This window comes from Momordica charantia (assembly GCF_013281855.1).
Source record: "Momordica charantia cultivar OHB3-1 chromosome 11 unlocalized genomic scaffold, Mcharantia_2.0 BLBB01000011.1, whole genome shotgun sequence".
Taxonomy (NCBI): domain Eukaryota; kingdom Viridiplantae; phylum Streptophyta; class Magnoliopsida; order Cucurbitales; family Cucurbitaceae; genus Momordica; species Momordica charantia.
The window spans coordinates 4,231,212-4,246,501 of record NW_028275159.1 but is presented as its reverse complement, the minus strand read 5'-3'; the positions used below and the strand labels follow the sequence as shown (position 1 = coordinate 4,246,501).

At 32.7% G+C, this 15,290-nt stretch overlaps 1 protein-coding gene across 3 annotated transcripts; it reads left to right on the top strand.

Annotated features, from left to right (window-relative positions):
* Window positions 1-805: 805 nt before the first annotated feature.
* On the top strand, window positions 806-14,606 carry LOC111026026 (ABC1 family protein). 3 transcript variants are annotated; one of them, XM_088119578.1, is made up of 20 exons: window positions 807-965; window positions 1,059-1,096; window positions 1,765-1,839; window positions 1,967-2,194; window positions 3,433-3,519; window positions 3,662-3,751; window positions 3,843-3,969; window positions 4,646-4,746; window positions 8,800-8,968; window positions 9,588-9,709; window positions 10,229-10,357; window positions 10,511-10,609; window positions 10,692-10,749; window positions 10,834-10,909; window positions 10,973-11,102; window positions 11,807-11,964; window positions 12,173-12,245; window positions 12,352-12,543; window positions 13,286-13,379; window positions 13,541-14,606. In XM_088119578.1, the coding sequence occupies exons 3-20, from the start codon at window positions 1,765-1,767 to the stop codon at window positions 14,419-14,421; spliced, it is 2,889 nt and encodes a 962-aa protein (XP_087975704.1). In that variant the 5' UTR covers window positions 807-965; window positions 1,059-1,096; the 3' UTR covers window positions 14,422-14,606. The 3 variants fall into 3 exon arrangements, with proteins under 3 accessions (XP_022159686.1, XP_087975704.1, XP_022159693.1); XM_022304001.2 differs by having other exon boundaries at window positions 823-931; XM_022303994.2 differs by lacking the exon at window positions 1,059-1,096 and having other exon boundaries at window positions 806-1,017.
* The last annotated feature ends 684 nt before the right edge of the window (window positions 14,607-15,290 follow it).

Below are 15,290 nucleotides of genomic sequence, written 5' to 3'. Positions count from 1 at the left end.
GTACTCATAATTAAAAGGTTAGGAATTTGAATACAATCCTATATGACAAAGAAAACTTAAAATATTAATGCTATCATTGAATAAAAAACAATGAAAAATTAGGAACGTGAAATAAAAATTGTTGGAATAAACATTCCACACTTATTTTTTTTTAGTAAAAGATAATCAATAATAATGTTTTGTATGATACAATATAAATACTAAATGTATCTACAAATGTCAAAATATTGATGGAAGATTTAAATTCCATAATAATCTATCAAATTTGATCGATTAAAACACTAGTATATTATTAATTTCGACAATTGAGAATAAAAAGAGTATAGAGCTCAATCATTGTGTTAGTATCAAATAATTGTGAAAACTTAATTGAGAAAATTCAATATGTAAATATTGGAACTAAAATGAAACAAAAAGTTATAACAATCAAAATAAAATTAAAAATTGTCAAAGCAGATAAATCAACCGTAATTTACATTTTGAGTTTGAATTCTCCACCAGATAGGTTGTACTATAAAACAATAAAATTAAAATTTAAAATAGAATTTTTAACTTGTTAAAACAAAATAGTTTATTCCCACCAAAAGTAAAGACAACAACTGTTCTAATCGTACGGCAAAGAGACGTTCCACGTCCTCATTTCAGTTTGTTTCACACTCAAGGTTCCGAACGGGGCATTAACATTCCACATAAGCAGCCACATCATAGCCCGATCGTCGACGTGGCCATTTCTGATTGGTTTTATCTGAGGCAAAATATTGCCATAAATTTGTGAAAGTCGTTGTCGCATAAAGAGTTAGGTGATCGGATTGCAAACCACATCACCGAAGAAAAGAAAGGCGAAGCAAATTCCAATTCAGGGAAAAAATAACTGAAAGCGACAAAACTCTGATCGAATAGGGAAATTTCGATCTCTATATCGATTGATTCTGTAATAATTCTTACTTTCGAGGACTTGTGTTTCGGTACTTTCAGCTTTCCCCCGGTTTCTTTGATTTTGTTTCCTCCTCCGACGAGGTTAGTGATAGAATCTTGCCGCTGCTTTTTGTTGATTTTAGGCATAAGCTTTTGGCGTGCGCATAATTAATCTGGCACGGTATGGATCATCGTTTTTTCATCAATTGCATTGTTGAATCTTACGTTTATTTAGGCTGTTATATTCTGATTCCCGAAATCTCTGTTGTCCGTGAAGTGATTATGTAGTAAATATTCTTCAATTTTCATCTATTTGTTGAATTTGATGCTTTCTAGGTAGTTCATAGCTATTTAAAATGTTATGTGTAAAGTCACTACGTAAAATGTGATGACCCGATGCTTAACTTAGTTGAAATTGGAAAAAACAAGGTGGCTTAAGCTTAACTTATCACGCAATGGATGGTACAGGGCTACCACCCCTTCCAGTTTCTCAATTTATCCGTTGCTGTTTCTGGGTTTAGCTTCTGTTATTGGCTTTGAGGCCGTTGGATGAGAAACTAAGGATATCTTTTGGTTGCTGTTTAGCTTCAATTTATCCGTTGCTGTTTCCGGGTTTAGCTTTCAGTTTATCAATTTATCCGGCTTCCATTTCTTAATAGTTACACGCAGAATTTCAGTCGAGATGCTTTTCTGGGTCATCAATTTTAAATTGCAAGGATATTTTACTAGTAGCCTGTAGGCTGCAACTCCGGATAGTTGTTAAACTCATCATAGGATTTCCTCATAAATTCTCTAATCATTTTTCTAAGAAAGATCTCTTTTGTTTTCTTCTCGATCTTATTTTATCAGATGGCATGGGGAAACATATACAGAAGAAGAATGAAAGTCTTCACCCTGACTTTAGTGATATACCTGGATTATAAGGTAAAGTTTCCTGATCCCTCATCCCCGTTTACCTCTTGACTGTTTCCACAAGCAAGAATCCGGCTGCCCTTTTTAGAATGAAAAATAAAAAATTAAATTAATTATTTTCTTTTGGGGGTTTATGAAGGCATTAGAACAAAGAGAGAAGTGGACTAGCAAGTCTAAAAGATCAGCTCTATGGGAAAAGGCACATGAACGTAATGCGAAGCGTGCTTTGAGTTTGATTATAGAGTTGGAAGGTTTGTGGGTGAAATTTGGACAGTATTTATCTACTCGAGCAGATGTTGTTCCCGAGGCATACATACGGCTCCTCAAACAGTTACAAGACTCTCTCCCTCCTCGTCCTTTCCAAGAGGTTATCTTTTTTGCTTTTTATTTTTTGGGAAAGGAAACCAATTAGTGGAACATAAATGAGACAGATCTTTGGTAGATATCTTGCTCATTCGAATCACCATTTATGAAATTAAACATGTTTCATTTCTCTTATGGTTACTGTGTGTGTGTGTTTTTTTTCCTACAAAACTCTCTTGTGGTTTGTTAGTGATATAGATATGCCTGTCTTATAAATATGTTTCTAAAAAAAATAAAACCATCTAATTAATAGTTCTTATAGTCACAAGATGTTTATTCTTTCATTATGGTAGTGGTTCCTCAGTCATTATCATTTGGATGGTGCCAGTTTGCATAAAGCCAATGACTTCATTATTTTGAAATTGAAATATGTTACTGTTGCTTTTTCTTATCTCTGAAGTCAATTATGGCTTGAAAAAGTTTTGTTATAAAAGAATTGATTGTTTGAAAGTCACAAAATTATTTGATGGAATCTGTTGTATGGATCATTGAATAAGGAGTTGGATTAGTGGATGGATTCATAATAGAAAACCTCTAGAAATGTGCATCATCATGAATGTTATTGTGCTTAAAAGCATTATGAGTCCTGTTTATTAAATAGGAACTTGATGGATCGTGACTATTTTATAGAGGTTTGATGTACCTCAACTATCAACAAACTTCCATAAAAAGTCGATACTATTTGAAAGGGTATGTTGGAAAATTGTTGTAAAAATAGTCATTTTGGTCCTCGCTATTGTTCGAACTCTCAAAACCCACCCACCGAATACCTACCTCAACCAGCCCGTGGCTCCAATACATGTCAATTTAGCACGTTGATTAGTATGTATATTTGAAGCAGTGTTATGCAATTAACAACAAAATAATAGTGAGAACCAAAATGGTTATATTTTTTACAGTTTAGGAACTACAATAGATAGAAAATTTTAGAGACTGTTTAGGGACTAATATATATATATTATGGAAGTTTATGTTTGAGAATTGACCAAAATGAGATTTAAACTAAATTAAATAATCTTTTCAATCACTTAACGACTGCATACTTCGAAGTGGAAATTTCCAACAAAAACTCTTCTACATTTCAAATCCTTGTGCAAGTACATAGTTTCTTATCATGAGATGGTCACAATTGAAAGTTGGAAACTCTTTTTTTGGTTCTTTTTACTACTTACTTCATAAGCTCGTAGCATTATTTCTTATATTTCTAATTGACATATTTTTGATAGTTGAGTTTCATTACAGGTTCTCCAAACTATACAAAAAGAGTTGGGGAAATCAATCACCGATATATTTGCAAACTTTGTTGAAACGCCCTTAGCAACTGCTTCTGTAAGATCATCTTTCCGTAGACAGTTGTAGGATACAAACCTGTCACTAGAATAGGTTCACCATCCATCGATATTTTATTTCTAGTGTAGGGATTTAAGCATGTTTGAAAATTCCCTTATTTTGTTTCTTTTTATTTTTTCAGATAGCCCAAGTGCACCGAGCAACTCTGCTTGACGGAAGGGAGGTGGTTATCAAAGTGCAACATGAGGGCATAAAGACAGTTATATTGGAGGTTTACCATGCTTTATAGATTTTAAGATGTTCGATAAAGACATTTGATGAACATTCTGCCTGATTGGTAAGCGTATGATGACTATTTTCAGGACTTGAAGAATGCAAAGGCGATTGTTGATTGGATAGCCTGGGCAGAGCCGCAGTATAACTTTAATCCTATGATAGATGAATGGTGCCGAGAAGCTCCAAAAGAACTTGATTTCAATCTTGAAGCTGGTATGTTCTTGTCTGAACTTAGAGTCAAAAGACTGATGGAATACTTCTTCTGTTGTCTACTATATTGCACTGCAGCCTAATTGGCCAAACTCATTATCTTAGTTTACTTCTGCGCATGTCTACAATTCTATTTAAAATTTAAGCCACACATGTTTTAAAAGGCTAAGGGCATCCTCAAGGCTTTTCCTCCTGAAGAAAAAGGTGTAAGTCTCGAGGCGGTATGAGGTGTAAGCCTCAATTTTAATTAAAAAATTATACAAATCCTAAATTTGTGTAATCGAGTATTACTAAACATAATAGTTGTATAAAATTATGAAAAGATTCACCTGTTTCTTGTCACTTAAAAAAATTCTAGAAAAATATCCTTAACATTACTACTATTATCACTAATAGGATTTGACTTATTCTATAAATTTGGCTTCAATATTTTTAAAGTTTTAAGAATTGGAAAAATTAATAGTATTTTTGTAATCATTACACCAGGCGTGAAGACATTAAACCTCAGCGCTTTGTAAGTGGCGTAAGCCTCTTGTAGTCTGGCATAAGTCTTGAGGCAAATAATTGGAGCTTTGTCTTGAGGCCCGGCCTTGAGGTGGGGCTCAAAGGAAACCTATTAAAATATTGAAGCCACGTAATGTGCCTTTTATTTTTCCTTGTTTCTTGTTTCATTTTGTAGAGAACACCAGGACAGTATCTAGAAATCTTGGCTGCAAAAATGGATCGGACAACAATAGAAGCACTGGGTCTGTGAATGTTTCTATTCCAGAAGTTGTTCAGGCAATTTTCCTACCTTATATGATATTTTCTAGAATGTCTAGATACCATGGAATCAACATATTGTCATGGTTATAATAAGAATGCAGTAGTACTATTTAGATGGTACTTTGAAACAAAATCTTATTTATGATAACATTTTGAGCCTGAAATATAGCAAATGAAAATTTTTAATTTGTCTAAGACAGCAAAAGGTGTAATGTGGCTGGATCTGGTTTGCATGAATAATTTTTTTTAGTCGACAAGGAAACAGTTCTATGTTTTAATTCAATTGTTTAGTAGTTGTTATCTATACCTACCATATAGAACAGAACTTTTCAAATAACAACACGTTTGAGATGGAGATTTTATAAAATTTGAAACATAAATTTTATTGCTTTCTTAACTTATATGAAAAATTTTCAAAGAATACATATACTGATATACATATTTGCTAGGCAAGTCTACAAGTTCAAGTCATGATCTTAAGGATTGATCTTTGCTCATAACTTAATAACATGTTTGGAGTTTAACGTATTATCTTTGCATTTGGAATGGAGAATTTATTGCTTACGTAGCTCTAAGTATGCAAAAGTTATGTTGTTTAAGTTAAATGTAGACAGTGTTTCGGTTTTATGAACTTATTTGAAACAGTTCTATGTTTTAATTCAATTGTTTAGTAGTTGTTATCTATACCTACCATATAGAACAGAACTTTTCAAATAACAACACGTTTGAGATGGAGATTTTATAAAATTTGAAACATAAATTTTATTGCTTTCTTAACTTATATGAAAAATTTTCAAAGAATACATATACTGATATACATATTTGCTAGGCAAGTCTACAAGTTCAAGTCATGATCTTAAGGATTGATCTTTGCTCATAACTTAATAACATGTTTGGAGTTTAACGTATTATCTTGGCATTTGGAATGGAGAATTTATTGCTTACGTAGCTCTAAGTATGCAAAAGATTATGTTGTTTAAGTTAAATGTAGACAGTGTTTCGGTTTTATGAACTTATTTGAAACAGTTCTATGTTTTAATTCAATTGTTTAGTAGTTGTTATCTATACCTACCATATAGAACAGAACTTTTCAAATAACAACACGTTTGAGATGGAGATTTTATAAAATTTGAAACATAAATTTTATTGCTTTCTTAACTTATATGAAAAATTTTCAAAGAATACATATACTGATATACATATTTGCTAGGCAAGTCTACAAGTTCAAGTCATGATCTTAAGGATTGATCTTTGCTCATAACTTAATAACATGTTTGGAGTTTAACGTATTATCTTGGCATTTGGAATGGAGAATTTATTGCTTACGTAGCTCTAAGTATGCAAAAGATTATGTTGTTTAAGTTAAATGTAGACAGTGTTTTGGTTTTATGAACTTATTTGAAACAGTTCTATGTTTTAATTCAATTGTTTAGTAGTTGTTATCTATACCTACCATATAGAACAGAACTTTTCAAATAACAACACGTTTGAGATGGAGATTTTATAAAATTTGAAACATAAATTTTATTGCTTTCTTAACTTATATGAAAAATTTTCAAAGAATACATATACTGATATACATATTTGCTAGGCAAGTCTACAAGTTCAAGTCATGATCTTAAGGATTGATCTTTGCTCATAACTTAATAACATGTTTGGAGTTTAACGTATTATCTTTGCATTTGGAATGGAGAATTTATTGCTTACGTAGCTCTAAGTATGCAAAAGTTATGTTGTTTAAGTTAAATGTAGACAGTGTTTCGGTTTTATGAACTTATTTGAAACAGTTCTATGTTTTAATTCAATTGTTTAGTAGTTGTTATCTATACCTACCATATAGAACAGAACTTTTCAAATAACAACACGTTTGAGATGGAGATTTTATAAAATTTGAAACATAAATTTTATTGCTTTCTTAACTTATATGAAAAATTTTCAAAGAATACATATACTGATATACATATTTGCTAGGCAAGTCTACAAGTTCAAGTCATGATCTTAAGGATTGATCTTTGCTCATAACTTAATAACATGTTTGGAGTTTAACGTATTATCTTGGCATTTGGAATGGAGAATTTATTGCTTACGTAGCTCTAAGTATGCAAAAGATTATGTTGTTTAAGTTAAATGTAGACAGTGTTTCGGTTTTATGAACTTATTTGAAACAGTTCTATGTTTTAATTCAATTGTTTAGTAGTTGTTATCTATACCTACCATATAGAACAGAACTTTTCAAATAACAACACGTTTGAGATGGAGATTTTATAAAATTTGAAACATAAATTTTATTGCTTTCTTAACTTATATGAAAAATTTTCAAAGAATACATATACTGATATACATATTTGCTAGGCAAGTCTACAAGTTCAAGTCATGATCTTAAGGATTGATCTTTGCTCATAACTTAATAACATGTTTGGAGTTTAACGTATTATCTTGGCATTTGGAATGGAGAATTTATTGCTTACGTAGCTCTAAGTATGCAAAAGATTATGTTGTTTAAGTTAAATGTAGACAGTGTTTTGGTTTTATGAACTTATTTGAAACAGTTCTATGTTTTAATTCAATTGTTTAGTAGTTGTTATCTATACCTACCATATAGAACAGAACTTTTCAAATAACAACACGTTTGAGATGGAGATTTTATAAAATTTGAAACATAAATTTTATTGCTTTCTTAACTTATATGAAAAATTTTCAAAGAATACATATACTGATATACATATTTGCTAGGCAAGTCTACAAGTTCAAGTCATGATCTTAAGGATTGATCTTTGCTCATAACTTAATAACATGTTTGGAGTTTAACGTATTATCTTTGCATTTGGAATGGAGAATTTATTGCTTACGTAGCTCTAAGTATGCAAAAGTTATGTTGTTTAAGTTAAATGTAGACAGTGTTTCGGTTTTATGAACTTATTTGAAACAGTTCTATGTTTTAATTCAATTGTTTAGTAGTTGTTATCTATACCTACCATATAGAACAGAACTTTTCAAATAACAACACGTTTGAGATGGAGATTTTATAAAATTTGAAACATAAATTTTATTGCTTTCTTAACTTATATGAAAAATTTTCAAAGAATACATATACTGATATACATATTTGCTAGGCAAGTCTACAAGTTCAAGTCATGATCTTAAGGATTGATCTTTGCTCATAACTTAATAACATGTTTGGAGTTTAACGTATTATCTTGGCATTTGGAATGGAGAATTTATTGCTTACGTAGCTCTAAGTATGCAAAAGATTATGTTGTTTAAGTTAAATGTAGACAGTGTTTCGGTTTTATGAACTTATTTGAAACAGTTCTATGTTTTAATTCAATTGTTTAGTAGTTGTTATCTATACCTACCATATAGAACAGAACTTTTCAAATAACAACACGTTTGAGATGGAGATTTTATAAAATTTGAAACATAAATTTTATTGCTTTCTTAACTTATATGAAAAATTTTCAAAGAATACATATACTGATATACATATTTGCTAGGCAAGTCTACAAGTTCAAGTCATGATCTTAAGGATTGATCTTTGCTCATAACTTAATAACATGTTTGGAGTTTAACGTATTATCTTGGCATTTGGAATGGAGAATTTATTGCTTACGTAGCTCTAAGTATGCAAAAGATTATGTTGTTTAAGTTAAATGTAGACAGTGTTTTGGTTTTATGAACTTATTTGAAACAGTTCTATGTTTTAATTCAATTGTTTAGTAGTTGTTATCTATACCTACCATATAGAACAGAACTTTTCAAATAACAACACGTTTGAGATGGAGATTTTATAAAATTTGAAACATAAATTTTATTGCTTTCTTAACTTATATGAAAAATTTTCAAAGAATACATATACTGATATACATATTTGCTAGGCAAGTCTACAAGTTCAAGTCATGATCTTAAGGATTGATCTTTGCTCATAACTTAATAACATGTTTGGAGTTTAACGTATTATCTTGGCATTTGGAATGGAGAATTTATTGCTTACATAGCTCTAAGTATGCAAAAGATTATGTTGCTTATTTACTCAACGGTTGTTCTATCATCTGTGGGTTTTTATGGCAGTCAACAGAGAAAGTTCTAATTTTAGAGTATATGGACGGTATTCGTTTAAATGACTCTGCTAGTCTGGAAGCTTGTGGTATAGACAAACAAAAAATTGTTGAAGAAATCACACGAGCATATGCACACCAAATTTATGTTGATGGATTTTTCAATGGCGACCCTCATCCTGGTACATTATCATTTATCTGTGGTCTTTTTGACGTAAATAATTGTAGATTAATCAAAAAAATTTTGCAGTAGAAGTTTTATTACTGATAGATAATTTATTTAATGCAGAAATTAGGTTAATCTACAAAATTTGTTTTTTTTTAAGATGAACACTGGGGGTTGTTGGGAAGTATTTTTAAAAACAATTTTGTAGATTAACCTTTTAAAACTGTTTAGAAACTTATCTTTTGTTCTTTGTTTTCATTTATTTCTTCTCTACACTATTTATAAAATATAATACATTTAACCAAGTTATATTTACAAAATAATTAATGATTATTCATGAATAGTAAATTTGAAAACAACAAGAAATAAAATGCATGAAAATATAAAAATACAAATTTTAGTTTTATGATTATTTTCTGTTTTGAAATTTAATTTAAAAACTTTATCGTTTTATAAGTTCTTTTTAAATAAAAAACTGTTTGTAATCATGATATTTGAACTGAGTCTCAGACATTAAGAAAGTGGATATATATAAATGATAAATCTAAGAAGAATTATAATACTGGACGAAAGTGTTAGGATGTAACAGTCCAGTACCATAGTTGTTTTAGTGCCTTCTTTGGTACTTTGTGCAGGGAATTTTCTCATCAGTAAGGAGCCTCCTCATTGTCCGATTTTGCTTGACTTTGGGCTTACAAAGAAACTACCAAACAACATGAAACTAGCACTGGCAAAGATGTTTTTGGCAGCTGCCGAGGTATGCCGTATGTATGACTTTATTATTTAGGTAAAATATATTAGTCTCATGTAGTTTCTGCTATTTGAAAATCCTTCTATCTATAGTTTCCTTTCTGCTGATCTTTTGAAATTTGATCCTTTGGTTTAGCTTTCATCAATCTTCAAGTAGAAGTACAATTGTCAATTTTAAAATTTGATGCATGTCGCTCTCTAAGTGCAACATTGCAAGACTGAAGACCTACTAATGTTGATAATATGAATACACAATTTATTGTATTTATCTAGTTATCTCCAAAAGAGCATCTAAGACACCTCAAAGCACATCCATATTTGTTTATGTGCTCAGACTCCTTATCTTGTCCTTGATTATTTGTTAAAGAACCTTATAATTAAATTACCACTTGATGCAGTTTGTTATGGTATCAGTTTATTATTGCTATTGTAAGACAGTAAGTTGGTTTGTAGTTCTTCTTGGACTCTCTGATTCACATCATTTTCCCTGAATGCGGAAATGATTTGTTAACATCTTCTGTGATAGGGTGACCATGTTGCTCTTCTATCTTCCTTTGCTGAAATGGGACTTAAGTTGCGTCTTGATATTCCAGAGCAAGCAATGGAGGTGACAAATGTATTCTTTCGAGCTACAACTGCTGCAAAAGAATCGCATGTAAGTGCATGGAAAGCTCTTGAGAGTCATGATTATCTCCAATGTTACTTCCTAATTTTCATTCTCTGATATATTTCAAGTTTCATTCTTTTACACATATGAGTCCTATAAATAAATTAGGTTCATGTTTTTACTTCTTCAGTTATTTTGCAGGAAACCTTGAAAGCTATGACGGAGCAAAGATCAAAGAACCTGAAGCAAATACAAGAAAGAATGAAAATGAATCAAAAGGAGGCTAAACGTTTCAATCCTGTAAGTTGATACAGCTTCTAGTTATTTCTCTGGCGTGATTGTCTCAGTTTTTGGATATGGTAAGATCCCATCTTTTATCCAGGTTGATGCATTTCCTGGTGATATTATAATATTTGCACGGGTCCTTAATCTTCTTAGAGGTATTCATTAAAACATTAACCGGTTTTAACTTATAACAGAGTTTTTGATTTGTGTTTTCTCAACTTTGAGTGACTTGGATGCAGGTCTTTCTTCCTTGATGGATGTTCGCATAGTATATCTAGATATCATGAGACCATTTGCTGAATATGTTCTGCAAGGGTGAGTTCTTTCTGGACCTCTGTGTGATTAATGAGCTTTGTCTTACATTCAGTTATGTTTCAGGAACATTAGCAAGGAGCCAAACGTAAATGATCAATGGATCTGGAAAACACCTGTCCGTTCTGATGTGGAAGCTAAGCTGAGACAACTTTTGATCAAGCTGGGGAATGATAATAAAATACTTGGAATTCAGGCATGTACCACACGTTGATATATACACTACTGCACAACTAAGCCATTTGCTAATATCATGTCAAACTGTGGTTTAATGCCCTAAAATGTTGTTCTGTATTTGCCTTCGGCTTTGCTAAATTCTTGTATATAATTTACAACATTTTTCATGTGATCTATAACATCCATTACATGCGAAAGAAGATATATCATGTAGCTCAGATTATGCCATTCAGCTTTGTGCTTGAGTTGAAAATTGTTCAAACTGCAAATAGCAATATGGATCCTAAAAATTTATCCAAAGTATCATTCAGTAGTATGTTATTTATTTCTCTCAAAATTAGGCCATCAGTCTTATTTTCTGTTTCTGTGTGTATATATATAGTACAAGCCATTCAAAAATTTTGGCATCAAAAGTATATTAGAAGAGATTTGAGTTATTTTGATTATATTTGAACCTTGAGACGTAAAATAGGTTAGGTGATCAAATCAGGTTTGATTTCCTGCTTGAGCTGATTTACCTATTGCTTTTGCTAGATAAATTGGTTATGTTTTCCATAATTTCCTTTTTGTTTAGTTAGTTAGCATTTTATGGCCAAGTAACAGTTGATTACGAGGTTGGCGTACTAATATTCTCTCGTCCATGGCAATTAAAACCTGTCCCTCACACTTGCTAAATTAATATTAGTCTCTTTTTTATTGACTTGTGATACAATTTTCTGTTAGGTATGTGCCTACAAAGATGGAGAGGTCATTATTGATACTGCTGCCGGAGTTCTTGGTAGATATGATCCTCGTCCAGTTCAACCTGATAGTCTTTTTCCAGTGTTTTCTGTGACAAAGGGCATCACAGCTGGAATGTTGCATTGGCTAGTTGATAATGGGTAAGAATATAATTTATTAGGAAGTAAAATGAGGGTTTCAATTTCAAGTCTGTGTTGTGCCATCTAAGTTAAAATAGACTATATTCTTCGATCTGTAGCATTATCTTATCAGTATGTTTTATATTTATATCCTTCTGTCATGGTGCACGGTGCAGTGCGGTGCCTTCCTTTATTAACCACTTCTTTCCTCTTATGAATTGTCTCAAAGGAAACTGAAGCTCGATGAAAATGTTGCTAATATTTGGCCAGAATTTGGATCAAATGGTAAAGATATAATAAAGGTACGGAGTCTCCCTAAAGAGTTTCTTGCTATGTTATTTTGTAGTATCATTTATGAAATATTTGTGGTTGTGCTGACATTTTTATATTCTTGGTTTTCCTTTCTAGATCTATCATGTGCTTAACCATACTTCAGGTCTGCATAATGCCACGGTAGATGCTAGGGAAAATCCTTTGCTAATTTGTGATTGGGAGGAATGTTTGAATTGCATGGCAATGTCAATTCCAGAGACTGAACCTGGCCAGGAGCAGTTGTATCACTATCTATCTTTTGGCTGGCTATGCGGTGGAATCATAGAGGTAAAACGTTTCGTCCATTCATTTAAATTATTGGACTCAATCTCATGCAACCAGGCTTGAAATCAAATCAAAAAGCTTATTGATTGATCCAGGGTCGAGTAATTGGAAGCGGGCTAGTCCCCAAATCAATTTTAACTTAAAACTTTTAACTTCGTCAAATTAAATGTTAAATTTGAATAAGTGGTAACATTAATTATTTCTTTCACGTTTGCCTATTTATTTAAAAGAAAAAGGAAATTTCTGCATATGGTCAGTTAAGTTGAGCTGGTTTTCACTAATTCTCTCGTCATATATTAATTCATGTTTAATTTCTAGTCTTTTTCTATTTTTGGGATAAATTACACTCCACAATTTAGCTTTATTCACATTAATTAATTGTTTGGTAAAAAAAGTACAAAATACGGTCAGCCAGGAGAAGTTTGTCGTGCTTGGTTATTACTTAATCCCTCAACATATTAACCATTTGTATTTACTTTCCTGACTTTTGTATGGTAGAGGTCGAACACGAGCCTGAGCAATGGCATATTTGTAATCTGGACCCACAATAATTTTGGTTGTGGCATTATAAAAAAGTACCTGCATATGTATCTCATGTGACCTTATTTTCTTTGTTGTTGACTCAAATCTATTGATAAAAAAATCAATGATCAGATCGGACCTAACAATGGGCCTGGATGCTTGCATATAGCCTAAGATGGCTTATTTTATGCCTCATTGGTTTTAATTTGCTAAATCTAAACAGCACGCTGCGGGGAAGAAATTCCAAGAGATTCTTGAAGAAGCATTAGTTTACCCACTCCACGTAGAAGGCGAGCTATACATCGGAATCCCTCCCGGTATACATTTACCGTTTTTGTCCCATCTTTTGCATTCTTAAGCATAATCTCAACCAAGTTCATGATTACAACAACTTGTGTTAGGAGCGATACAATTGTTTTCGTCGCTTTAACAGGAAAACTTCTGCTGAGCTTTGTTAACATTCTTTACTTGCCTCCAGGAGTTGAATCTCGTCTTGCAACACTAACACCAGATCACGAAGATCTTCAAAAGCTCGCTGGGATCAATCGTCCTGAACTGCCCTCCACCTTCCAGCCAGCCATGATTGCCCAGCTTGCCACTACCTTGACCCCTCTATTTAATATGCTCAATACTCGACGTGCCATTATACCAGCTGCTAATGGACATTGCTCGGCCCGTGCACTGGCACGTTATTATGCAGCCTTGGCCGATGGCGGTGTGATACCTCCACCACATTCCTCATCATCCCAACCAGCTCTCGGAAGCCACCCTCACATCCCTAAATTTTCCTCCGAGAACGTCACTAAGAAGCAGAAAGCTGCCAGAAGTAAGGACGTGCATGAAAAGAATTCGAGTTCTTCCGACGAGACTAATAGTATGTGCAGGAGTCCCAGCAATACTGGTTACACCAGGCTCCTTAATAATAGCAGCAGCAGCTGTAGCAATAGCAATGATGCCTGCACAAGAGATGGCTTAAGGCATGGAGATGCTGGAAAAAGTTTTGTAGGCAAGATGTACAAAGACCCAAGAATTCATGATGCCTTTTTGGGTATAGGAAAATATGAGAATTTTACCATTCCAAATGGGAAGTTTGGATTAGGGTTCTCAAGGTTGAGATCAGAGGAAGGTTCTTTTATTGGGTTTGGCCATTCAGGAATGGGTGGATCCACAGGTTTCTGCAATATGGATCACAGGTTTGCCATATCTGTGACCCTGAACAAAATGTCTCTTGGGGGCACGACTCGCAGCATAGTTCAGCTTGTTTGTTCCGAGTTGAATATCCCATTACCAGCAGAATTTTCGACGCTCGGGATCTCTGATGGACAGCATAGTAGAGTGGAGACTCCTCTGTTTAACTGAGGACGAAAGAACAAAATTTCCCATAGTCATACAATACACAATTCATAATCTTTGATATATGTAACGGTTCCTTTTGCTCAGAGGAATCTGCAAGTTCTTATAGCAAACTCTTTCAATATCAAACAATTATATATGATAAATTCAGTGTAATAATAATCATTATAGTGAATATGATTTGGATGAAATTCTGGAATTCTATTACTGATATACTGGTAACTTTGATTATTACTTTCTGCAAAAGTCATTCTTGGGCTTCCCTTTTGCCCATCTAAATCACAACACCAGACAATAAACCATGAAAAAAACAAACAAAAAAAAGGTGCTGATAATATCCGGGTTGGTGGTCAAAGATTGAGATCAAAAAAGATGGTGGGATCTCACACCTTTCTTTGAATTATTTTGTTGTGTTTTGGTTTGGTTTTCTTTTTTTTTTCTGTCAGACACAAATGGAAATTCAGTCAGCCGATAGTTGAAATGCTTTCTGGTTAAAAAGAAAGAAAAAGACTGTTTTGTGATAAGGCATATCTGTATCTATAGCACCTGCATCCATATGATTTCACTTTGATTGATGTTTTTTTAGTTCAACAATCGAAGAGCGGAGGATATTTAAAATTGTATTAAGATGCTCTATCCAATATCCACGTTGAACTTTAGTAAAAGGGGTTGCAAAATTGAAGAGAGAGTCATTTTGTTTGGCTTTGGAAAAATAAAGAACTCTTTCTTTAATCTTAAAAGTTGGATGTAATCTTATGCTGATGAAAAGGGAAGAAAATGATGCCCAGAAAATTTGGTGGTGACTGAGCCAAGAAAACCCAATGGCCTTTCTTTTTCGCTTGAAAGAGCATGCATAACAGTACTTGGAAATTACG